This window comes from Hydra vulgaris, chromosome 11 (assembly GCF_038396675.1).
Source record: "Hydra vulgaris chromosome 11, alternate assembly HydraT2T_AEP".
NCBI classification, from domain to species: domain Eukaryota; kingdom Metazoa; phylum Cnidaria; class Hydrozoa; order Anthoathecata; family Hydridae; genus Hydra; species Hydra vulgaris.
Window position 1 is genome coordinate 31,132,501 of NC_088930.1, and position 26,073 is coordinate 31,158,573.

General features: G+C 26.1%; 1 protein-coding gene across 1 annotated transcript in view; it reads left to right on the top strand.

Annotated features, from left to right (window-relative positions):
* The window catches only part of LOC105845594 (uncharacterized oxidoreductase YtbE), a 71,956-nt gene extending 45,964 nt beyond the window's left edge, over positions 1-25,992 (top strand). Inside the window, exons 12-15 of the mRNA XM_065810758.1 lie at positions 18,368-18,459; positions 20,523-20,621; positions 25,518-25,611; positions 25,793-25,992. Of these exons, the coding sequence (XP_065666830.1) occupies positions 18,368-18,459; positions 20,523-20,621; positions 25,518-25,611; positions 25,793-25,938 (431 nt within the window). The 3' untranslated portion in view covers positions 25,939-25,992. The remainder of the gene's footprint in view (positions 1-18,367; positions 18,460-20,522; positions 20,622-25,517; positions 25,612-25,792) is intronic.
* Positions 25,993-26,073: the final 81 nt, after the last annotated feature.

Consider the following 26,073-nt stretch of genomic DNA (forward strand, 5'->3'; position numbering starts at 1 on the left):
CCACACCCTGTGTGCACTATAGGTTGTGGGCCCTTATTAACATCACAATAGCGTACAAATGCTTTCTACAATAAACCTAAAAATAAAAAGGGACAATGAAGTAGCTGAATGATATTTTACGGCACTAAAATAAAAGTAACAAACAAATTATTGTTATTCAATTTTAATCGTTTTGTACAAAAAAATTTGTTGAATTAGAAACTTAAAAAAAAAAAGGAAAGCAAAACAATATAAATTTTTTAAGAAGTAGATTTAAAAGATTTTTTTAAAGTAAATTTAACTTTATAAAATCTAATCTGAATATTTATTATTTAGTAAAGTGTTATAACACTATACTAAATATTTAGATTCGTAAAACACAATTGAATATAACATTGAATGAACATAAAATTATTTAAAACCAATCGAAATAAAAAACAACTTACTTGTATTTAAAATAAGGTCAACTTTGACTTCTATAAAATTAACATCCTGTCAAGATACATTTCAATACATCAACTATAAAAGAGAATAATGTTTCATTAAGTAAAACATTGAAAAGTTAAACTTTAGTAACTTTAAAAACAGATTAGAAAATTAAAAAATACATACTATTTATAAATAAAAGTATAATCAATAATTATATCATTTATGATAATGATAATTGAAGATTTAAAAATATTTCATAAATTTATAAAAGTTAAATAGGAAATACAAAAACCTTATGTACAATGCCTCGTGGATTATTAGTTATAAGGGTCCAAGTTGACTTTTACAATATTATATGGAGTATAATACTATTTTGATATTTATCTAAATTCTGTCATTGTTGTGCACTCGGTTTAGAATATTTAACGGGAGCGTGGTAAAGTAGCTGTAAAACTTTAAATTTCCTTATTACTTTAATATTAGGTGTTTTTAACCTTTTATTATATTATCAGCTTGTTTTTTGTTTTTTTAAATTTTTGTTATTTAAAATGCAAAACAAAACAACTTTCTTTCTTTCAAAACAAACTTCTTTCTTCAAAAGCGAAAAATCGAAAAAGATTCAATTAAACAAAACAAAATACCCAGTGGTATGAATCAAACCAGGATTGTGTGCTAACCACTCAACTACGCAGACATATTGTCTTACAAAAATTTTAAAACTATATAACAAATTAGACTTTATCAAACGGAAAAGTGCTACAGATCAAATCTTAAGGAAATGTTGCTGCAATGCAATTTTTAAGTGAAAGTAAAACTATAAAACTTGATGTATGTTTTAGTATGTTTTTAGCATTACATAGTTTAAAGTTTGTATAAGTTAGATATTTGCATACACTTTCGTTGACTTTTCTTATAAAAAAAAGTGCTGCTACTTTTTCTCGCTATTACCTCGGTTGCAATGCCTGCCAAAAGTATTGTGTCAAACACAGTCTAATGAGCATTAATAAGTTCCTTATTATAATATAATATGATATGATGTTTTTTATAGATAATAAAACTTGAATAAATATAAATTTTTTATTTATTTATTGATTTTAAATAATAGCTAAAAAAGATAAAAAAATTAGGTATAATACCATAAATTTATGTAAAAATAAAAGATTTGTATTAGCATTTTTACATTTTTAGCATATTTACATTTATTTTTTATTATATTGTTTAAATCATTGTTTATTGGCTTTCTTGTTTTTTATATATGCATATTTTTTTATATTTATTTATTATTTAATAATTACATTTTTATAAATGTTTACTAAATATAAACTTGCAATAGCAGGTATTTTTTAACTAGAGGTGCAATAAATATTTGGCTACTACTACAAAATTTTGGCTACTGTTCAGTATTTAACTGAATAATTGTATTTGGCTGAATACTGAATTAAGTAAAAATATTATTTAAGAAAATTTTATTTTAACAAAAAATTAACTTAAAATCAGAGGTCACTGTGGACCAGAGTGACCGCCAGGGTAAGTTGATCCCCAGGTTTGATATTTTTTTCCAACAGTTAGATATGCATTAATAAAGACCATTTATGGTATTTAGAATTTCTGGGGGGTTGGACAAAGTAAAAAAATTGTTGTTCAAAAATTAAGTTTTTTAAATCATAAAAATGTTTATAAATTTTTTGAAAAAAACACTGGAAATTCATGAAATTCATAAATTGTGTAAACAATTGTGGGCTGTTTATATAAAATGTGTGCTGTTTATCTGACACAGTTTGGTAAAGTCATCTTAAACCAAGGCCAACAACACCAGTACTGTGAATATGTTTTAGACCACTTACATTTTTTCAAAAAATCTCGTAGAATTTTTCTCTAATATTTAAGTTTGTAGTCCTGTATTATAAACTTATTTAAACACATGTATTTCACACAAAATATGGAACAATTAGAAACTTTTTAATGTCAAAATTCATAAAAAACTCTTAATATCTACTATGTCCTCATTTTGCCTTAATCACAGCTGATATTCGCCAGGGAATAGATTCATACAAATTAGTTATAAAATCCTGGGGTATGTTGTGCCATTCTCTTTGAAGTGCTTCGAAACATTCTTCAGCATTTCAGGGAGCCTGTTCGACCTTCTTTCTGTCCAGGTTATCCTAAATATGCTCAATTATATTCAAATCTGGACTCTGGCGAGGCAGCAGAATAAAATTATGACCTCTCATTAAGTCTCATTCTGGATGATACAGCATGGTGCCTTATAATATCCACATAATGTTACCCGGTGAGTTGCCCCTCTATTTTGATCAAATCAACTACACCAGATGAAGATAAACAACCCCAAACTTGTAAAGAGTCTCCTCCGTGTTTAATAGTAGGGTTTAAAAACTCGACCTGATAGGCTTCTCCAATTCTTCTTTGAACATATTGGCGTCTTTTCGTTTCAAAAATTTCGAAAGTGTTTTAAAATATTTGTTGCCATCTTTTGTTAGCTTAGGAGGTCTACCACTTTTCTTTCTATCTTCAAGGGAGCCAGTTTCTCTAAACTTTTTAATGATTTCTATAATAGCAGTCTTCGAATATTCTGTTTTGGATGTAGTTATTATGACACATCGTTTTAATAAATAAACAAACAAATCCCTCATGTTCCCTTTTAATTTTGTTTATTTATTCAAAATAATATATTCTTTCAACTTTTTTTATATATTATTAAACTACAGTACACTTTAAAAAAATTACATAGGAAAAAAATTGTAAATACGTCTAATTATACAAGTAGTCTTAAACATATTCACAGTACTATATATATGTATATATATATATATATATATATATATATATATATATATATATATATATATATATATATATATATATATATACACATATATATATACATATATATATATATATATATATATATATATATATATATATATATATATATATATATATATATATATATATATATATATATATATATATATACACACACACAGTATCGGACAAAACGAGTGCAACCAAATAATGCTAATTTAGTTTCTTTATATAAAAGTGCTGCATTTTTTCAATTTAGAGAAATAACTATGTAACTGTTTAGAGACACAGTTCTTCAAGTTTTATTCATCACAAAGTTCATTATTTGTACACGAAAATTAATAAATTAATCAACTCGACAAAATGTTGACCAAGCTGTATTTCGCTATCAATATTTCGTGGCGAATCCTTTGTTGTCGATCACAGCCTTGCATCTTCGAGGCATAGATTTGATCAGGTGATCAATGAAACTTTGTGAAATCTCTGCCCAGGCCTTTTGGATTTGTTCAAACAGTTGATCCTTATTAAGAACACCTTCACGATTAATTCTGCGGTTGACGATCTCCCACAGGTTCTCGATAGGGTTGAGATCCGGAGATTGAGGCGGCCAATCCATCACCGATAGGTGGTTGTCTTGAAACCACTGCTTGACTACTTTTGCAGTGTGTTTCGGATCGTTGTCTTGCTGAAAAACCCATTTTATTGGCATATTTCATTCAGCATGAGGTAACATAACATCTTTCAGGATATTTTTATACATGAAACGGTCCATTATTCCATCGTTTCAATGTATCGGACCTAGACCGTTAGCAGAAAAACACCCCCAGACCATTACATTGCCTCCACCATGCTTTACGGTTTTATGGCAGTAACGTAAATCGAGGCGTTTTCCGGCCGGTCGACGTTCACGGCAAATGCCATCGCTCCCAATGATGTTGAACTTCGATTCATCACTGAACAGGACAGTTCGCCATTTCTGCACATTCCAGTCAATATGAGATGTAGCAAACAGGAGTCTTTTCTTCTGGTTTTTTAGTGGAATCAGCGGTTTCTTTGCAGGGCGTCGAGAAAACAATCCGACTTCAACAGCACGTCGTCTGATTGTTCGGTCCGATACAGGCAGCTCTAATTGCTTTTGTATCTCGACTGATGATATCCAGGGATCCTTCTTGATGGATCTGATGATCATAGAATCCTCTCTAGAAGTGGTGGAATGCGGTCTTCCACCTTTGTTATCTGCTGCCAACTTCCCCATAGAACATTATTTGGAACATAGTCTTGATACGGTCCATTTTTTTTACGCAATGTTTATCACAAATGCTTTTTTGTGACATTCCACTTACGTAATCACCAATAATTTTCTTTTTTAGTTCCTATCCAAGACTGTCGGGAGCCATTTTTGCACTTGAAGTCATAAAAATAATAAAAATAAATAATCACGCTTCTCAAGGCTTACCGTGTTACATTTACCTTGTGATGATACAATAATGCTCTGTGGAACACAACGTCTTGGTTAGATGTGGACTGTATTGATGTAATGAAACACTTGTTGTATTTCACTTCTTGTATTGATGTTCTTCGATAAAACACTTTGATAAAACTCACTTCGATAAACTGTCTTGATAATACTGACTGATTGACTTCCATATACTGACTGAATTACATGTCAATTTACATGTCTCTTATATAGTAAAATGAACCTGTGTGAACCTGTTCTGGAAGATTCTAGATGCTTCTTTTTGATGCTTCTGGATGCATCTGGATGCTTCTGAATGTTTCTGGATATTTCTGGATGCTACTGGGTGCTTCCAGATGCTTCTTCTGGAAGCTTCTGCATGCTTCTGGAAACTTCTGGATACTTCCTTTAATTATTAAAAAACTTCCGTGACGTTGACACGGACCAGACTTAAAAAAATGAAAGAAACCAAAAAAGTTGCACTTGTTTTGTCCGCTGCAAAATGGCACTTGTCAACGAAATTCTGCCTGTGTGCTGTCACCTGTCAGCTGATTGCTCATGTCATGGCATGCTATGACTCCAGACTTCTGAACTGTTGTAGTATAGTTCGTTTCGTTTTTAAGACATGTAAAATTAGGAACACTTTTTAGCAATGTTCGATGTTGGTTGCAAATGTTTTGTTCAATACTGTATATATATATATATATATATATATATATATATATATATATATATATATATATATATATATATATATATATATATATATATATATATATATATATATATATATATATATACACATATACACACACACACACAAGTCTTGCATTTATAACATTTTTAAAGTGTGACATTTTTAAATACTTTTGTCGAGGGGATAGTTGATGTACATTATCCAATGAGCTAAGATTTCTCTTCTTTCCATGCTACAGAGTGCAGGATCCTTCACAGTACAAAAAATTACACTTCTCAGCATGACTACTTATCTGAACACTAAATTTGTGCATTTTAGATCAAATGTAACGTAATACTTTACATTTTGTAATTTCGCAGGCTCAATAAGCTTCCAAGAGGTACCGTTAGGTTTAGTTTTGTTCATCCTATGTATAAAACTAAACCTATTATTTTAGTTTATTCATCCTATGAAATCACGTTTAAATGTACAGTTAAGTATGACATACATTAAAAATCTTAGGCATATTGTAAATTTGTGTTACTTATACAATACATGTTCATACATATACATACATATACAATATGTCTCAATCATACTTTTACTATAAGTATATGTTCATACATATACATACATATACAATATGTCTCAATCATACTTTTACTATAAGTATGTGTATATCAATAAACATTTGCATAAATATACAAATGTATTTGAATATACATTTAAGTTTATGCATGCATTGAGAAAACTGTAAGTTTCTTTTAACAACACATACATGTTACTATAAAACCTTTAGCTTTCTTAATTCCATATTTTTAGTTTAGAAAATGTATGTATGTCAATAAAACAGCAGTATTTATAGAAAATAATAATAAAAAATAAAATAAAAAACATAGATGATCAAAAACATAGAATTTTATTGTGGATATCTTTACCCTCTAGTTCCCCATGTACTTCATCTTGGTCTTATTGCCAATAAGACCAACATGAAGTACCTGGGGAACTGCAGATATAATAAGACCATTAATATTAGTCTGAGATGATGTAAATGATGTACCTGGTGATGATGGAAGATGGATTACCTGGGGATAAGACCAATAATATTGGTCTTATTATAATATATTTTTAGGATAGTGGTTACCTCTAAACTTCACCTGGGGAATAGCTTACCCTGGCGGTCACTCTGGTCCACTGTGAGATAATGATGAGTAAAAATAATTTTGTTTATAGCAAAAATTACTTCAAAAAGTAACTACTTACTAGGGATTTCAAAATTTCAGAATATTTTCATTATGCGTAACTTGGTGAAGTTAAAATTCTTTTATAACTTTACCAAGTTACTGAAATACTGGTAATCTTGCACACTTCTTAAAACTATGCAAAAATACACATCATTAAAAAAAAATTGTAGAATTCAAAACATATTTTATTATTTATAGGTCAAAATTAAAAAACAATAGTAACCACAACATAAGTAACATTAAATCATTTTATATAGAACATAGATTTTTTACAGATGTTTATCTAATGTGCCTCTCACTCGTCTAATGTGTTGCTTTGATTAGTTTTTGTTTTTAACATGTTCAATTTGCTTTTTTTTTCTTCAAACTTTTCGAATTGCATGTCAAAACTACATAATATTAGTATAACCCTTAACACTTATTATATTAACTCATGACAATATATGTTATATATATATATATAAACATATATGTTAACCCATAACACTTAACTTATTCTAAGACCATAAGATGTACAGAATTTAACTAATGGTAAACCACATTTGGCTTGTATGTAACAACTGTACCAATCAAATCATCAATTGATTCTATGGTGTTTTTCTTTTAATTGTTGACTTAAACTTGTAGATGTGTTTATTTTTATCATATTAATTTTATTTGGTTCATCTGCATTATCTCTTTTTAAAAGGTAACTTTGTACTGTTTTCAAAGATGTGGATGCATACTACAAGTACTGCCATTAGAAGTTTGAATTATTATTGAACAATTTTGAATTGACCTGCAAATTTTTTTTGTTTCCATATAGAAAAATTTCATGATGAATTTTATCCATGGCTGAAAAAAATAATAGCATAATTACAAAAACAAAACCTGACAACAGGTACTTATTCATAATACTAGACAAACAGAAAACATTAGCTGCAAAAAAAAAGCAATGTCAATTAATGTGTTAAATGATAATTTAATTTGTTTGTAAATAAATTTCGCTTTATGTTCAAACTTTCTTATTGCTCTATTTGCTGGCTTTTTTTCTTCATATCTTTTCTACTTTTAATACTTACTTTCAATACTTTTTCTCTGCTCATTTTTTTTCTTTATTTATTTAAATTTTTTTTTTGTTTTAGTTAAAAACAAAAGAAGAAAAATTTAAATAAAATATTTCCAATTCCACTTTGAAAATAAAATCCATGTGAAAATAAAAGCATATGTAATTGTAAGTTATTCAAAACCAACCTTAACATTGACTTTATGATGGCAATTTAAAAGCTTGTTTTTCTCAAAAACTATAAATGGGGCTGACCCAAACAAATTGAGTTATTTGGTAGTTTTTAAATCATACAAGGTTTAGTATAGCCATTTTTATGATAAATATACTATTTTTTTCATGAAATATTAAAAATTGATACTTATGTACACTATTTATCCAATACTGTTAAGTATTAATATTGTTAAGTATCAATTTTCAAAGCTATAGACCAATAATCTTTTTGTGTGTGTGTGAAAATACGAAAAAAATTTTGGAGTTTCAGGAATTTTTTCTATTTGTCTCTTAATTGCTCAACTTTGAATTGCCACAAAAAAATATATATAAATATTTATATAAAAGATTGCTAATATTGCTGTGTTTAGTGATGTTTATAGGTTTAGTCTCTGACCCTAATGTGTGATCAGTTGTCAGTTTTTTTCTAGTTCTTCTTTAGGTGGTCCAGACTATGCTGTAATCTCACTGAATTTTTTATCTTGTACTTCTACATAAGGTTTACTCCATCATTGTACTTTTTCTACAACCTGTAGGCTGAATGTGGTTCCTGGTGATGATTAATGGGTGATAGGTCACTTTGCTAACAATTCAATCGCCTACATGATCATCTGGGTTTAGGCAGGCATTTCTCACTAAAGCTTTCTACCATTTGCGGTCAACATTTTTGTCTCAGCCTTGCAAAATTACCTTTAATTTTTGCCCAATTAGTCTCCTTATTATTAGCAAGTCTGTAAAGTTCCTTTTAAAATCTGTTACAACACAGCAGGTACCAGAGGAGGAAAGTCAAGTAAAGCCTGCCAATACAGAAAAAAAAATTTTTTTTAATAAAAATATAATTTTTAATTACAAAAGTTTTGCATTTTATTGATAACAGAATTGAATTAGAATAAAAATATAAATAAAATAAAAAAAAGAAGCCATAACAGCTCTATCAACACAAAACAGTAACAATAGTGCATAGCATAAGATATTTGTAACCACACCTTACAGACATTACTGTGTATCTCCAGAATAATTAAAAAAGGCTAGACAGCACGACCTAAAAACACTGCTTGGCGCTGCCAAATAACACCACAATTTAATAAGATATTTTATTAACCAAAATACTTGAACTAAAGGGATTTTTGATGTTGTTTGATGGAAGTTGTTGTTTGATGCATTATGGAACAAAAAATGAGAATCATTAAATTACATTAAATTACATTAAAATTGGATAGGAGAGAACTTAAAAGGACTATTATAGAGATGGATTTGGGAGTTTAAAAATGATCTTAAGTGGAAACATCAGATATTAACATCCTCGTCAAAAGCAAATTTAATCTTGGATCAAATAAAAAAACTTTTGCGCATCACAACAAATACATTTTTAAGCTACTATACGATGTATTTGTGCGACTGCATATTGAATTCGCTGCACCAGTTTGGTCTTCAAATATAAAAGGAGATATTAATATTCTCGAAAAAATGCAAAGGCAAACAACTAAATTACCTCCTAAATGTAAAAAACTTTATGTATGATGATCGTCTTGCTAAACTTAATTTATTAACTCTGGAGAAGAAAAGACAAAGAGGAGATATAATACAAATGTTTAAAATATGAAAAGGAACAGATAAAGTTGAGCTTAACAATCCACCGTTGTTTAAAAATTTAACTACCATGGTCGCAGGTTAAGATATGACACAGAAATTATTAATAGTAGAGTTCAACATAACTTCTTAACAAATGGAGTTGCACCATAGGGAATTCATTGTCAGAAGAAGCTGTCAGCGTAAAATCTTTGAACAAGTTCAAAAATATTTATGACTACTAAAGTAAAAAATCTGAGCGAATTAAAATGTATTAAAGAAAACTCAAATTAATTAAAACTTTAAAACATGAAAAGGCTGTTGAAGTATGGAATTCACACTTGCTGGTGTTTCCATTAGCTATAGCATTAAATTATATTATGATAATAATAATATAAAACTCCAGCTTCTCCCTGTTGACTAATGATTAATAGAGTAAATTTTATATCATATAAATTTACTAAATTAAAACCATGTTTCAACAGTAAGCAAACTAATCAAGTGATGACAAAGGCAGCTAAAAAAAAGAATATAATTATATGTTTGAATTTATAAAAAAAATTCAAAATTTTCAATTAAAGACTGTTATTAATTGTTAATAATTATTATAAATTTCTTATATTTAAATGACAATTAATTTTATCTTACCTAGCTCGATCTCTTTCATTTGGACAAAATTGTTTTCAAGTTGTCTATTAGCATTTACACTAATAACTTCTTTGAGTCATATATATATTCACATACCTTTAAAATGGAGCATGACACTTTGAGCAATGAAACATGGAGAAACATAATTTTTTTTTCTGGCTATTTCCAGCAGAATTTATTTACTTTTTCTATTCTTTGTTATTTTTTTTAAGAGAAAATATTCATATAGATACAAAGAAGTTTACTGAAATACAGGCACATTTATGTATATAACAAATAACAGTCCATGTTAAATACATAAGGTATATATCTAATATAAAATAAAGCCAATTTAAAATAAAAAAAAATAGTAAACTTACTACTTAGTACCAGTTCTACTATCTACCATCTAAAAAAATAGTAAATCAGTACCAGTTCTATCTAAAAAAATTTATTATTATTAACCCTTATAATAATAATAAAAAAAGATAACAATGAAGCAAGTTGAAGTGACTAAAAAGCACTTCAGCTCTTTTCAATTGCTCTAAAAAATAGCTTTCAACTTTTTTCAATTGCTCTAAAAAATAGCTTTCAACTTTTTTTAATTACTCTAAGAAATAGCTTTCAAATTTTTTCAATTGCTCTAAAAAATAGCTTTCAGCTTTTTTCAATTGCTCTAAAAAATAGCTTTCAGCTTTTTTCAATTGCTCTAAAAAATAGCTTTCAGCTTTTTTCAATTGCTCTAAAAAATAGCTTTCAGCTTTTTTCAATTGCTCTAAAAAATAGCTTTCAACTTTTTTTAATTGCTCTAAAAAATAGCTTTCAACTTTTTTCAATTGCTCTAAAAAATAGCTTTCAGCTTTTTTCAATTGCTCTAAAAAATAGCTTTCAGCTTTTTTCAATTGCTCTAAAAAATAGCTTTCAGCTTTTTTCAATTGCTCTAAAAAATAGCTTTCAGCTTTTTTCAATTGCTCTAAAAAATAGCTTTCAACTTTTTTTAATTGCTCTAAAAAATAGCTTTCAACTTTTTTCAATTGCTCTAAAAAATAGCTTTCAGCTTTTTTCAATTGCTCTAAAAAATAGCTTTCAGCTTTTTTCAATTGCTCTAAAAAATAGCTTTCAGCTTTTTTCAATTGCTCTAAAAAATAGCTTTCAGCTTTTTTCAATTGCTCTAAAAAATAGCTTTCAACTTTTTTTAATTGCTCTAAAAAATAGCTTTCAACTTTTTTCAATTGCTCTAAAAAATAGCTTTCAGCTTTTTTCAATTGCTCTAAAAAATAGCTTTCAGCTTTTTTCAATTGCTCTAAAAAATAGCTTTCAGCTTTTTTCAATTGCTCTAAAAAATAGCTTTCAGCTTTTTTCAATTGCTCTAAAAAATAGCTTTCAACTTTTTTTAATTGCTCTAAAAAATAGCTTTCAACTTTTTTCAATTGCTCTAAAAAATAGCTTTCAGCTTTTTTCAATTGCTCTAAAAAATAGCTTTCAGCTTTTTTCAATTGCTCTAAAAAATAGCTTTCAGCTTTTTTCAATTGCTCTAAAAAATAGCTTTCAGCTTTTTTCAATTGCTCTAAAAAATAGCTTTCAGCTTTTTTCAATTGCTCTAAAAAATAGCTTTCAGCTTTTTTCAATTGCTTTAAAAAATAGCTTTCAGCTTTTTTCAATTGCTCTAAAAAATAGCTTTTAACTTTTTTCAATTGCTCTAAAAAACAGCTTTCAACTTTTTTCAATTGCTCTAAAAAATAGCTTTCAACTTTTTTTAATTGCTCTAAGAAATAGCTTTCAAATTTTTTCAATTGCTCTAAAAAATAGCTTTCAGCTTTTTTCAATTGCTCTAAAAAATAGCTTTTAACTTTTTTCAATTGCTCTAAAAAATAGCTTTCCACTTTTTTTAATTGCTCTAAGAAATAGCTTTCAAATTTTTTCAATTGCTCTAAAAAATAGCTTTCAGCTTTTTTCAATTGCTCTAAAAAATAGCTTTCAACTTTTTTTAATTGCTCTAAAAAATAGCTTTCAACTTTTTTCAATTGCTCTAAAAAATAGCTTTCAGCTTTTTTCAATTGCTCTAAAAAATAGCTTTCAGCTTTTTTCAATTGCTCTAAAAAATAGCTTTCAGCTTTTTTCAATTGCTCTAAAAAATAGCTTTCAGCTTTTTTCAATTGCTCTAAAAAATAGCTTTCAGCTTTTTTCAATTGCTCTAAAAAATAGCTTTCAGCTTTTTTCAATTGCTTTAAAAAATAGCTTTCAGCTTTTTTCAATTGCTCTAAAAAATAGCTTTTAACTTTTTTCAATTGCTCTAAAAAACAGCTTTCAACTTTTTTCAATTGCTCTAAAAAATAGCTTTCAACTTTTTTAAATTGCTCTAAGAAATAGCTTTCAAATTTTTTCAATTGCTCTAAAAAATAGCTTTCAGCTTTTTTCAATTGCTCTAAAAAATAGCTTTCAGCTTTTTTCAATTGCTCTAAAAAATAGCTTTCAGCTTTTTTCAATTGCTCTAAAAAATAGCTTTCAGCTTTTTTCAATTGCTCTAAAAAATAGCTTTCAGCTTTTTTCAATTGCTTTAAAAAATAGCTTTCAGCTTTTTTCAATTGCTCTAAAAAATAGCTTTCAACTTTTTTCAATTGCTCTAAAAAATAGCTTTCAACTTTTTTTAATTGCTCTAAGAAATAGCTTTCAAATTTTTTCAATTGCTCTAAAAAATAGCTTTCAGCTTTTTTCAATTGCTCTAAAAAATAGCTTTCAACTTTTTTCAATTGCTCTAAAAAACAGCTTTCAACTTTTTTCAATTGCTCTAAAAAATAGCTTTCAACTTTTTTCAATTACTCTAAAAAATAGCGTTCAGCTTTTTTCAATTGCTCTAAAAAATAGCTTTCAACTTTTTTTAATTGCTCTAAGAAATAGCTTTCAAATTTTTTCAATTGCTCTAAAAAATAGCTTTCAACTTTTTTCAATTGCTCTAAAAAATAGCTTTCAACTTTTTTCAATTGCTCTAAAAAACAGCTTTCAACTTTTTTCAATTGCTCTAAAAAATAGCTTTCAACTTTTTTTAATTGCTCTAAGAAAAAGCTTTCAAATTTTTTCAATTGCTCTAAAAAATAACTTTCAGCTTTTTTCAATTGCTCTAAAAAATAGCTTTTAACTTTTTTCAATTGCTCTAAAAAATAGCTTTCAACTTTTTTTAATTGCTCTAAGAAATAGCTTTCAAATTTTTTCAATTGCTCTAAAAAATAGCTTTCAGCTTTTTTCAATTGCTCTAAAAAATAGCTTTCAACTTTTTTTAATTGCTCTAAAAAATAGCTTTCAACTTTTTTCAATTGCTCTAAAAAATAGCTTTCAGCTTTTTTCAATTGCTCTAAAAAATAGCTTTCAGCTTTTTTCAATTGCTCTAAAAAATAGCTTTCAGCTTTTTTCAATTGCTCTAAAAAATAGCTTTCAGCTTTTTTCAATTGCTCTAAAAAATAGCTTTCAGCTTTTTTCAATTGCTTTAAAAAATAGCTTTCAGCTTTTTTCAATTGCTCTAAAAAATAGCTTTCAACTTTTTTCAATTGCTCTAAAAAATAGCTTTCAACTTTTTTTAATTGCTCTAAGAAATAGCTTTCAAATTTTTTCAATTGCTCTAAAAAATAGCTTTCAGCTTTTTTCAATTGCTCTAAAAAATAGCTTTCAACTTTTTTCAATTGCTCTAAAAAACAGCTTTCAACTTTTTTCAATTGCTCTAAAAAATAGCTTTCAACTTTTTTCAATTACTCTAAAAAATAGCGTTCAGCTTTTTTCAATTGCTCTAAAAAATAGCTTTCAACTTTTTTTAATTGCTCTAAGAAATAGCTTTCAAATTTTTTCAATTGCTCTAAAAAATAGCTTTCAACTTTTTTCAATTGCTCTAAAAAATAGCTTTCAACTTTTTTCAATTGCTCTAAAAAATAGCTTTCAACTTTTTTCAATTGCTCTAAAAACTAAAATAAAACTTGCTCAGCTAGTTTTATTTTAGTTTTTAGAGCAATTGAAAAGAGAAAGAAAGTTTAAATAGATAAGTAAAAATTGAAAATTGAAAAGAAAGTTTAAACAGATAAGTAAAAAACTAAGAACAAACATTTATTTATTAAAACTAATAATGTTTAAACAAATTAAATAAAATAAAGAACAACATCCATTCTCCTTAAAAGCTAAAAAATAACATTCAGAAAAGCCTAGAAACTACTTAAAAATGACGTATGCAACATTTAAAGAGCTTACAATATTTTGTTCTTCTATATTGCATTAAAACATATGATAAATCTGAAATAAAAAGTGTAATGAATAAGTATATGCAAAGAAAAACATCTCATATGAAAATTAGAAATTAATGTACCTGATAAAGATAACCTGTTGTGATACCAGAGTAGTAGTCAAAAAATCAAATTCAGATATAAAAAAAATTGTATATATAGCAAAATGATTTGTCTTGGATTTTAGTGAAGCAGTGAGTTCCAATAATGAAACTACCTATTAATCATTTTTAACAATTGACGCTAACATGAAGGTAGGCCAAATGTCTATCAACACATAACATTATAAAAAAAACAACAACATCACAACGACAACACACACAACAATAGCATATACCATAAGATAATATAACATGTATAACATAACATAAGTAACATAAAGTTCTTATATAACAGAACATAAGTAACAACATTACCCTAAATCTTATTAAAAGTCATTATATTTTTCTAGAAACATTTTTTTTTTAAATAATTAATAAATTTGAAAATAGTAATAAACAATTTAATAAAAAAGTATTAGTATAACACTTTTAATGCAAAAAAGTGCATTAAAAATAGTTAGGCCCCATTCATACCCACATTTTACTTTTAAAAATAAAATATAAGCTCAATAAAAACAAAACTGCTAAATAAAACCATAAATAAAGCTAAAGAAAAGCTAAAACAAACAAAATATAACAATTAGAAGGGGCAACCCTTTCTACTTTTTATCTAATAAAAATGTAATATATAAGTTGCTAAATTATTTTCTATACTTCTATTATAATATGGTCTTAATATTGCTATTATAATTTATCTAATATTTCTAAACTAATAAATAATACTTAAATTTAAATATAGGAAAAAGTTTAAACCGCTTAGTATATCCTGCTTGAATGACCGAGTGCATTTTGAGAACGCGCTTTTTTAAATTCAGAAAAGCCTAGTAACTAATTAAAACTACTTTAAAAATGAAAGTGAAACAATGGTAAATTGTAACTATTTGGATTCATGTAGTATTAGTAGCTATAGTAGCTTGTATGTGGTTAGTAGGGATTGATCTACTTGTAAACCAGTTTCCTGAAATCAAACGAAAGCTGACTGGAAACATGGTCACCATTCAAGCATGCTGTTATTTCCTGATTTAACAATTAAAACACAATCTGGACTGATAATTCAGCAAAGTTGCATCCTTATACTTTATGCTCAAAAAATCTTAGTTTTTTTCCTCCATCATCGTCATCTTTTGTATTCTCTCTCAACTTCATGTTTTCTTAAATCATAAGATTTGCAGTTTTTTAAATCTTTAATCTATTAAAACGGTTTTCTTACTTTTTAATTTTTTTCTTTAATTTTTACTATCTCCTCTATCTCTTTCTCCTCTATTTACTTTCTCTTCTATTGACTTTCTCTTCTACCTCCTTTCTCCTCTATTTCCTTTCTCCTCTATCTTCTCCTCTATCTCACTGACAAGTCAAGTGAGAGAAAAATCGAGCCATAGTTTAATATTTTACCAGCAACTTTTGAATTTTTTTTTTTTTTCACAAATGATATGTGCTTGTGTTAATAACACTTGTGTTATTTAAACAACTTTCATGTATGATTTGTACATATTTTTTATGTTTCATTTATAGCAAAATAAAAAAAAAAAAGCTTTATACGTTTAAATGAGATTAAATGATAATCCCGATGAAAAGTAAAATTAGCTTACTGAAAAATATATTATAATAATCGCACTAAAATTTAAAATCAATCATCTTAAACCTAAGCATTACATGGTTAAATATGAGAAATACATTTTGTATATAGCTATATACAAATATAAATAAGCTAGCCAAGGCTAGCTTATTTTAGGCATACATACTTTTAATGAGCACTTTGTCTGTCAAGTGACAAAATCAAACATCATATAGAAACTAAAGAACTAAATTTTTAAGAGTCAAGCAAAGTTAAAAGTAAAGTTTTTTAAAGTAATCTTTTATTGTTGGTTGCCGATTTCTAATACCTGAACAAATGTAACTTATAAAACTAACATTGTCTAAATGAATATTTATATGCTTTTTTGATTATTTTGCTTAAATTAATTTTATTTTTATTATTATTATTATTTTTTTACATTTCTTTTATTTATATTAAAACAAGTTTTTCTTCTATAGCTGAATATTTTTATTGTTTTCAATATTTCTATATTTCGATGTCAGATTTATAAATATTCAAACTTTTTTTTTTTTTTTCAGAATATATTATATTTGTAAATAGTGAGCATATTTTATGTATTTGCAGTCTAAACTTTTGTCATAACAGTGTGCAGTTTTTAAAACGTTAACGACTTCATTAAAATACTGAAAAATATTAAAAATAATTTTAAATATTATCAAAGAAAAAAGTTTTTAGCGCTGCGTAAACAGCGTCAAATAAAATTGCTCTTCCCATATGTAAAATGCTCTTTATCCGCCACTTTATAACAAGGCCTCATATATATATATATGAGGCCTTGTTATAAACTATAAACGCTTTATAACCAGGCCTCATATATATATAAATATATATATATATATATATATATATATATATATATATATATATATATATATATATATATATATATATATATATACATATATATATATATATATATATATATATATACTATATATATATATATATATATATATATATATATATATATATATATATATATATATATATATATATATATATATATATATATATATATATATATATATATATATATATATATATATATATATATATATCATGAACAATTCATAACTAAGGACACAATTTCCTAATATCATTTTTGCGCTCTTAATGTAAAAACATGCATTTTAATTTTTCAGAAAAAGAAAAAAAAAGAGAAAAATAATGAAAGAAAAAATTGCATGCCAAACCTTTAGTCGATGTAGCAGCACTCCTTTGCAGTAGCAGGCTCTAAGATAGTTGATGTATGTACTTGTTATGTAAGCTCTCGCAACTTGTTATATTTTAGGTCTCTTCTTGTCCATTATTTTAGAAAATTTTTTTTTTTTTTTGCATTTAAACCATTTTATATATATATATATATATATATATATATATATATATATATATATATATATATATATATATATATTGTTGTTTTGATTATGTAATAATAATCAATTTTTTCGATTTGAGAGTGATCAATATAAAGTGAAATAATCACAAAATAGATCAATAAATAAATAAAAAAGTAAGATGGAAAAAAACATTTTTTTTACGGTACTTAAAGTTTCATGCCGTTTGCGGCAATCATCAGCCATATATTAGAAAATATAGAAATGTATGGCTGATGAGTGCCGCAAACGGCATGAAACTTTAAGTACCGTAATATATATATATATATATATATATATATATATATATATATATATATATATATATATATATATATATATATATATATATATATATATATATATATATATATATATTAGTAGTAGAAAATCACTTAACAAAAATTTTTTCCATTTAACACTGTGTTTCATCAACAAAGATTCATCAGAAATCTGATTTCTGATGAATCTTTGTTGATGAAACACAGTGTTAAATGGAAAAAATTTTTGTTAAGTGATTTTCTACTACTAATATAATTGCTCTGTTCTTTTAAGAACATTGAGCACTCTATTGTGTAGAATACTTTTTAAAGTTGTTTATATATATATATATATATATATATATATATATATATATATATATATATATATATATATATATATATGTATGTATGTATATATATATATATATAAATTTGGAAATTCTTTAAATTCTACATTTTAATTTTTTTTGTAAAATACATTCGTTGTTCTATTTTTTGAACTTTTTAATTTCTGAAAAAATTTTTTAAATATGTTTCCATAGAATTTCTTTTATCATAATTTTTTTTTTAATGAAAAATTTCTTTTTATAGCAAATATTGAATTTATTATAAAACATGTTTGATAATAGTAATCATACTAATAAGATATGTACATTAAAATATGTAAAAAAGATTTTAAAATTTTATAAAATTGTAATATTTTGTAGGTTCTTTAAAGTCCATAGGTGTATCTAATTTTACGAAAAAACACTTAGAAGAATTGTTTCTATATGCTGATATCCCCCCATCAGTCAATCAGGTCTAATTAAATTTTTTTATAATAAGAAAAAAAACCAGGTTTTAATTATTGCAAAAAAGTAGATTAACATAAAAGTATAAATATGAGTATTAGACAAAAAAAATCATTAAATATATTTTTAAAACATCTTTTTTTTTAAAGATATAAGATTTTTTAACTTCTTTTTTTTAATTTTTATTTCAGTTTTTGTTTAGTTTAAAATTTTGTAATTAGTTTAAAATTTTATAATTAATTTTGAATTAATTTAATTAATTTTGAATTAATTTAATTAATTTTGAATTAATTTAATTAATTTTGAATTAATTTAATTAATTTTGAATTAATTTAATTAATTTTGAATTAATTTAATTAATTTTGAATTAATTTAATTAATATTAATTAATTTAATTAATTTTAATTAATTGTTTCTAATTAATTTTGAATTAATTTAATTAATTTTTAATTAATTTAATTAATTTTTAATTAATTTACCTAAATCTTCACATAGTCCTAATCAATTAATAATTTCTTGAGATCATTTTTGTGTGATCTAGTTATCTTTTTTGTTATATTTTATTAATGTTTGTTTAGTTTTTTGTTAGTTTCTTTCTCAATAAATCTAGTTATTTTATCTTGTGCCTACCATAACCTATTACCTCTTGAAATATATATATATATTTTATGTTCTTAATAAATTAAAGTGATACTGTATTGGAACAGGCAAGTGAGGTTTTTATCCATGGTGAAAGCAAATTACCTAGAAGCAAAGTTAGCAAGTTTGTAGGATTATATATTTTAAATTTTTCAGCTAAATTAGCAATTTTATGATCAATAATAATACAAGGCTAGATGATTGAGGCTAGAGTACCATGATGCAAATTAGGAATGTTGCATTAAATATTCTTACCAGTTTTAACTGCTACATTTTATTGTGAATTTAGTTTTGAAAGTGTTTAATCTACAAATAGCACTTAAAAAGCCTATTCAAAAATTATTACAAAATAAAAACTAAAAGTGTATCATGGTGCCATAATATAGAAATATGTTACATATATTTATGGTACGCTTACTTTATCAGATTTTGGTATGCATTGTCCTAATATAATTTGCACTCTTAAAGTTTTAAAATCCGAATTTTTCCAGACAAGTATTAATAAAAATATAATTAAAAAAAAACAATTTTTTGCTGTGAAATCCTGCTGTAATATGTCCTTCTTATCTAGGTTTTACATGGCTAAAATAGATGGTAATTTCAATATGATGTCATCAATGATGTAATAATAAGTAACTAATATTTAACACTACAAGTCTGCACAGTAATCGTTCTTCAGACTGTAATTTTTGAATTTGACTTGATATCTGCGCAGTAATCATTCTTCAGACCATAATTTTTGAAGTTGACTTAATGTCAGTGCAGTAATCACTGCACTGGAGAGCCTTCATAAGTGTAGAAAAATTTATTTTATTTTAAATACAAGTACTATGAAAATATAATAAAAAGAACATATATAAATTAAAAATTTTTGCAGACAATTGTTAGAAACAAGTTGTTATAATAAAAATATATTTTATTTTGATGATTTAATGAAAAATAGTAAAACAAAATTTGATTTAGTGTTGTTGATAAAAACAAAATTTATTTATTTAATTTTTTTTAAAAATGTAGTTTTTTAAGAAAAGTCTAATAGAAGTTTCACTTTTTCACGAAGCATTTATTTATCAAACCAGATATATTTACAATAACAAAAAAGTATGCAGAATTGTAAGCCTAAAATGAGACTTTGAAATGAAAACAAGATCGTGAATAATTAAAACAAGATATTGAATAATTAAAACAGATAAAATGTTAAGGATTCTTTTAATTTCTTTTTATATAAAATAACCTGGGTATTAAAAAATATTTTTAGAAAACTGTTTTTTTAATTTTACAGTCTAAATTTTGAGCAATTTTTTAGTTATTTTTATTAAATCAAAATTTTCGAGTATTTTATTTTTGTATAGTTACAATAAAAAAAATTTAAATAAAAATATAATAGAACATGATAAAGATATATAAAAGTATTATAAATAATTTTAATTTGTAGGTTGAATTTCATCCTTATCTTTATCAAAAAGAGCTGTTGGAATTCTGTAATAAAAACAATATTTTTCTTCAGGCATATTCCTCTTTAGGAACAGGACAGGTAAGATATTTTTAAATACATGTGAAATGCATGCTAAATATACTAAAATTTTTGGGTTTCAACATATGTTACTTCAGATTTTGGTGAATCTTGATACTTTGGTTTATTTTAATGATAAAACCAAATAATAAAAATTTTCACGTTAAAACTTTACTAGCTCCTTAGATACAATCATTTCTCCTTAGATACAATCATTTCTGATTTCCCCAAAAAATTAACACTTTCAACATTTTTTGATGATATTTTACGATAAATTTTCAAAACAAAATTAAAGAAAAACCTCTTGTTTTTCATCATTGACAATTCTGGACTGTTTTTTGTAACACATTGATATAATTAATAATTTTCTAAAACCTTTAGGCCTTGTAAAGGTTTTAGAAAATCATTTGCAAATCTAAAAAGCAACTTTTTGAAAATTTCTGTTAACTGGCTTTGCACCCCTTTCTTTATCTAATAAGCTTTGCTAGACCTTCCTCACTCTACGGGTTTTTGCTTGTGCCTGCTTGAGAGTCGCTATGCAATATTTTCTGTTACATAGCTCTAAAAATCAGTTTAATGGTTTTGAGGCTGGGTGGTAATAAGGTAAAATCTGTGGTAACTCTCAGAGAGACGTCAATATCAGGGTATTAACAGTGCCATTTTGTTCATGGATAATGTCCTTGTTAATGCATTTTCAAGGTACCCTAAATTACAATTTTGGGTTAATTATACTCTTATGGTTAACTCTCTTATCTATTTAACTAATTATGCTCTTTGTGAGACTAATTTAAAGTTGTCTGTTTTACCTTCTTAATGTTAATAGTTATTGTTTGATTCACAAAGACTACAATAGTCACATGGTTGGCCGGCGATAAAACTCAAAACTTTTGTCTTCCTTATCTCGTCGCTCAAAATTTTTGACTTTCTTATTTCCTACTCAGCAAAAACTAGTGATATATGGAAATACTTTAATGAAGACAAATAAGGCAAATTGTTTTTTAGAACACTTTTTCAAAAAAAAACTAGATGTTAAAAGTTTATTTAAACTCATGTAGTGACAATGAAGAATTTATTATGATAAAAACAGACCATAAAAAAATGACCATTCCACGTCTTCAACTTTTTTTCAAAAGGCAAAAAAACAATTATTTATTACTAAGTTTAAAAAAAAATTTAGTTTAAAAGAATAAAAGTTCTTTTAAACTTCCATTAATTCATTGATTGACACTTAGGAGATGCTACTAGAATGGCAAATAATCCCCCCAAAAATTCAATGTTTCATTTGCAATTATGGATCAAATATGTTATGTCCAGTAAATCTAGTTAATATTCTTGATGTAAATTGTATTGCAAATCAGTTGCAACTTTATATGTTAGATTCTAATGGAAAAAATTACAAAAAGAAATCAAAAAAGTTTCTTTTAAATTACTAGCTAAAACAAAAATAAAAATTTAAAAGTATTAACTCAATTAAACAGCCCTAAGTGCAAGAGTGTAATACCTCATAAGAAATTTACACTTACTCCATGAATATTTTTAAATTTTCAAAAGTTTCTGATATTGTATTTTGTTTACAGGTTTTATTTACAACTGTTTACATGCTGAAAAAAAATTGTTGTGCCTGTATGCTATTAATCACAACATCACACAAATATTTTCTGAAGAATGGCTGCTTTATTGTATAAATAATAAAGGAGACTACTCTATATGGTTAGAACTCTCTCTCAACTCTATAACTCCGAAACATGAGCCTTGACCAACAACACCTACTGTGTGGAGAAACAAGTTGAGCGCAATACTACCATGGACGTGGTGGAAATTGAACTCTGAACTTTTTGTTTATGAAGCAAATGCTCAACTACCAAACGACTACTGCATGGTCTACTAACTCACACTCATTAAGAAATAAATCAGATACAACTGAAACATTTAAAACTACCAAAAGCTAGACGCAAAAAAAAAAAAGAAAAACTAAAACCTTTATTTAACAACTATTTTGCAAATGCTATATATTTAGGTCCTATTACAAACCAAAATTTAACAAAGTGAATATAAATTAAGTTAAATCTGAATCAGTAAATTTATTTGACAGTATAGATAACTCTTTAAATTTAGCAGAAGGTAGAGATACTAAGGATCCTACTAAAACGTGCAAAGTTGTCTGTTATCAGCAAATTAACCAAAATGTCCAATCCGTTTTATCAAAAATATTTTTGAGTAGCAATGGCCAAGACATTAACATCACAGCCAAAACCCTTTTTTTTTAGGAAAAACCTGTAGTATGAAAGATTTTACTAAATGAATACAACAAAAACATATTTTTATCAATGAAGATCCCTTACAATGGAAAAAAAATAAAGAATTAAAAAAATAAATTTAATTTCTTGCCAATATTTATCATTTCCATAAGGCTCAGTTGCAAGTGAGATAGTTGCAAGTGAGATAATGACAAAGCTGCTAAGCTTTTTTTATTAAATATGATTTGCTAGGGTCAACTTTAGTGTCTGCAGGGCCAGGGTCAGTGGTACTAGTCTTGCAGTTTAGTGTGATAAGCATTAAAGTCATCTATAACAATAATAACAGCAGAGGGATAAAAAAAAGGGCTTATTATAAAATATAAAGGGTTTTATTATAAAATATATTCTTTTATGTGCAATAGCACATAGAAGAATAATCAGAGGATTCAAACCTGATTTCACAACAAATAGGTGAAACAAATTGATACATAAGTATATGCCCAGGTCAAACATTTGACAAATATAGTTTTTACTAATCGAAAGGTAATAGCGATTAACACTAAGATCTAAAAATAAAAAAGCCAAATTTAAGTCAGTCTCACAAGCATGTAGATCTGGTTAATATTGCAAAAGGTATGATCCAATGGAAAAAAATTTTCTTTAAAGGCCATGATACAAGATATATTTGAAACAGTTTAAAGGAAATGATGGGTTTTTTTTTATATTTTTGGTATGTTTATAATATTTATAGAACTTGACTTAATCAAAATGACATATGCATGACATCTTCAGCAGTAAGCTATGCAGTTGCCTAAACTTTAACAAAGTTACAATTGTCAAAGTTGTAACAAAGAGCTTCTTATTTCGCCTAGACAGGGCTGTCCCAAGGGGGGCATAGGGGGTGTCTAGCCCCTCTACAAATTTTATTCGTCGGCAAATTGGACTCTAGAGTCGACAAAATTGGATCTATAGTTGGCAGTCAGTAAATGTTGGCTAGCAAGGACCTTTTATTTTTTTGTTAAGAATAGTTGGCAAAAAATTTTTTTTTGGCTTTAGTCAGCAAATAGCAGATATGTCACCAAATTAAAATCTCTTCAGGATGGCCCTGTGCCTAGATAATTCTAGCGCTGATATTTTCCAGCTTTTGATGAAGTTTTTTCTTATTAGTTATGTATAAACTTCTCATCAATAACATTTTCTTAATAAAATTAAAAGATCCCTGTATAATTCATAAAACACATTCCTCAAACACATTTACTTTGTCACATAAATAAAATGATTGCTAGATTCAAATATCTTTAAAAGTTCAATCCACAACAGGTAGGTATTATGTACAGCTTAAGAAATTTAAAAAAAAATTAGAGTAAACATCTGCCTTTTTTTTTTTTTTTTTTTTTTTTAACCTAATAAGCTACTTATAGATTTTGTAAGCAGCCTTTTTACTTTCTGATTTTATAAGCTTAATGGTATAGCTTTATATGTCTATATTTAAAAGTTAGTTTGCACATTGAGACTCTATATACATCAGACATATATCCAGATTTTGTGAAATATTCAGTTGATAAAATTAACCAAGAAAGAAAATTCTTCTAATACAATAATTTTCTGGAAGAAAATTTACAAGTTAATAATTTAAACGGACATGGAGTAAAGTTATTTAAAGCCTTAATTTAATTGAAGCTTAATTTAAGGTTCGTTTTTAGCACTGATCATGAAATACTCAGTAGAAAAAACTTTAATATTAAAAATAGTGTTAAATCAAGTTTTTAGTTAGTTTGAATTGAAATCTAAAAATTTAACTGAATAAACTTTTAAGTTTTAGCTAGATCAAATATTTAGTTTCTATTATGGACAATGTGATATTAAAAAAATTCAATACCAATTTGTTACAATAAAAACTCCAGAGTTGTCTGATAAAAAAGAAATTTTTTCAAAGTTTGTCTTAAAAACAATTATTAGGATACATGTTTTTGCTGCTAAAGTTTTAACTCTTTAGAAAAATCGAAAGTTTTAATTTTAATTTAAATGTCATTAACTAATAAAGCTACAAGAAAAATTGATGTGCGCTATATGTTATAGCCACTTGATTTATGGAGTGGTATAGATGTAGATCACATATGGTATTTATAATATAATATAGTATGGTATAGTATGGTATTTATAATATAAGTATGGTATTTATAATATAATATATAAGTATGATGTTTATAATATAATATATAAGTATTATAATTATAAATGATATGTAAGTATGGTGTTTGTAATATAAGTGATATTTTTTTAATTTTTTTTAATGTTAATTCACCTCCCTAAAGCCAAGAAGGCCACTACAGATGAGTAGGCTACCTAATTGTGGTTATAACCCTCTTTCAATTCTATAACTCCAAATCACAAACCTTGACGATCATGGCTGCTGCGCAGAGAAACAAGTTGAGTGCGGTACTACCAGGGGCATGGTGTATGTATTACAGTATGGCTGTAATGTTGCCCACATCAAACTTTCTTGTTAAGAAAGCTTTAATGCTGAAATTTTCAGTATTTGCTTTTCTCATTAATATAAACCATCCCACCAAGTTTCATAAAAATCAATCAATTAAATTTCGGTCCACTAGACATAGAATGACCCATGCATACAAGTAATTTACTTTTTCTTTTATGCTCCTTTTATGTTTGTTTTTAGCTAGTTAAAGAAACTTTAATTCAACAATTAGCACAAAAGTATCATACTAGTGGAGCTCAAGTACTTTTAAAATGGGCTTTACAACAAAATGTTGGTAGGTTTTTTTTATACTTCATATATCATATAGAACAAATTTTATTAGAACTTCAACAAATTTTGTTACATAATAAAATATTAATACATAATAAAACATTAGTCATTTTGTGTAGCAGAATAATGGTTGTTTACTTCCCTGTACAGGGTAGTGCAGGTTTTCAAAATTTTTTTTTTTAAAGGTGTTATTCCAATGTCAACTTCCACTGACCATATCAAGAGCAATATATTCTTAAATCATTTTACAATAAGTGACGATGATATGAAATTGATTTGCCAGCTTGATCTTCAAAAACATTTTTGTTGGGATCCTTCTAATGTAAACTAATGTTTTTTTGTAAAAAATAATAAAATTAGTAAACATTTTTGTAAAAAAAAAAAATTTTTAATAAGTAAATATAATTTGAAAAGTATACAGTTATCTATATGTATATCAGTACATGTCTGTATATTATATATATGT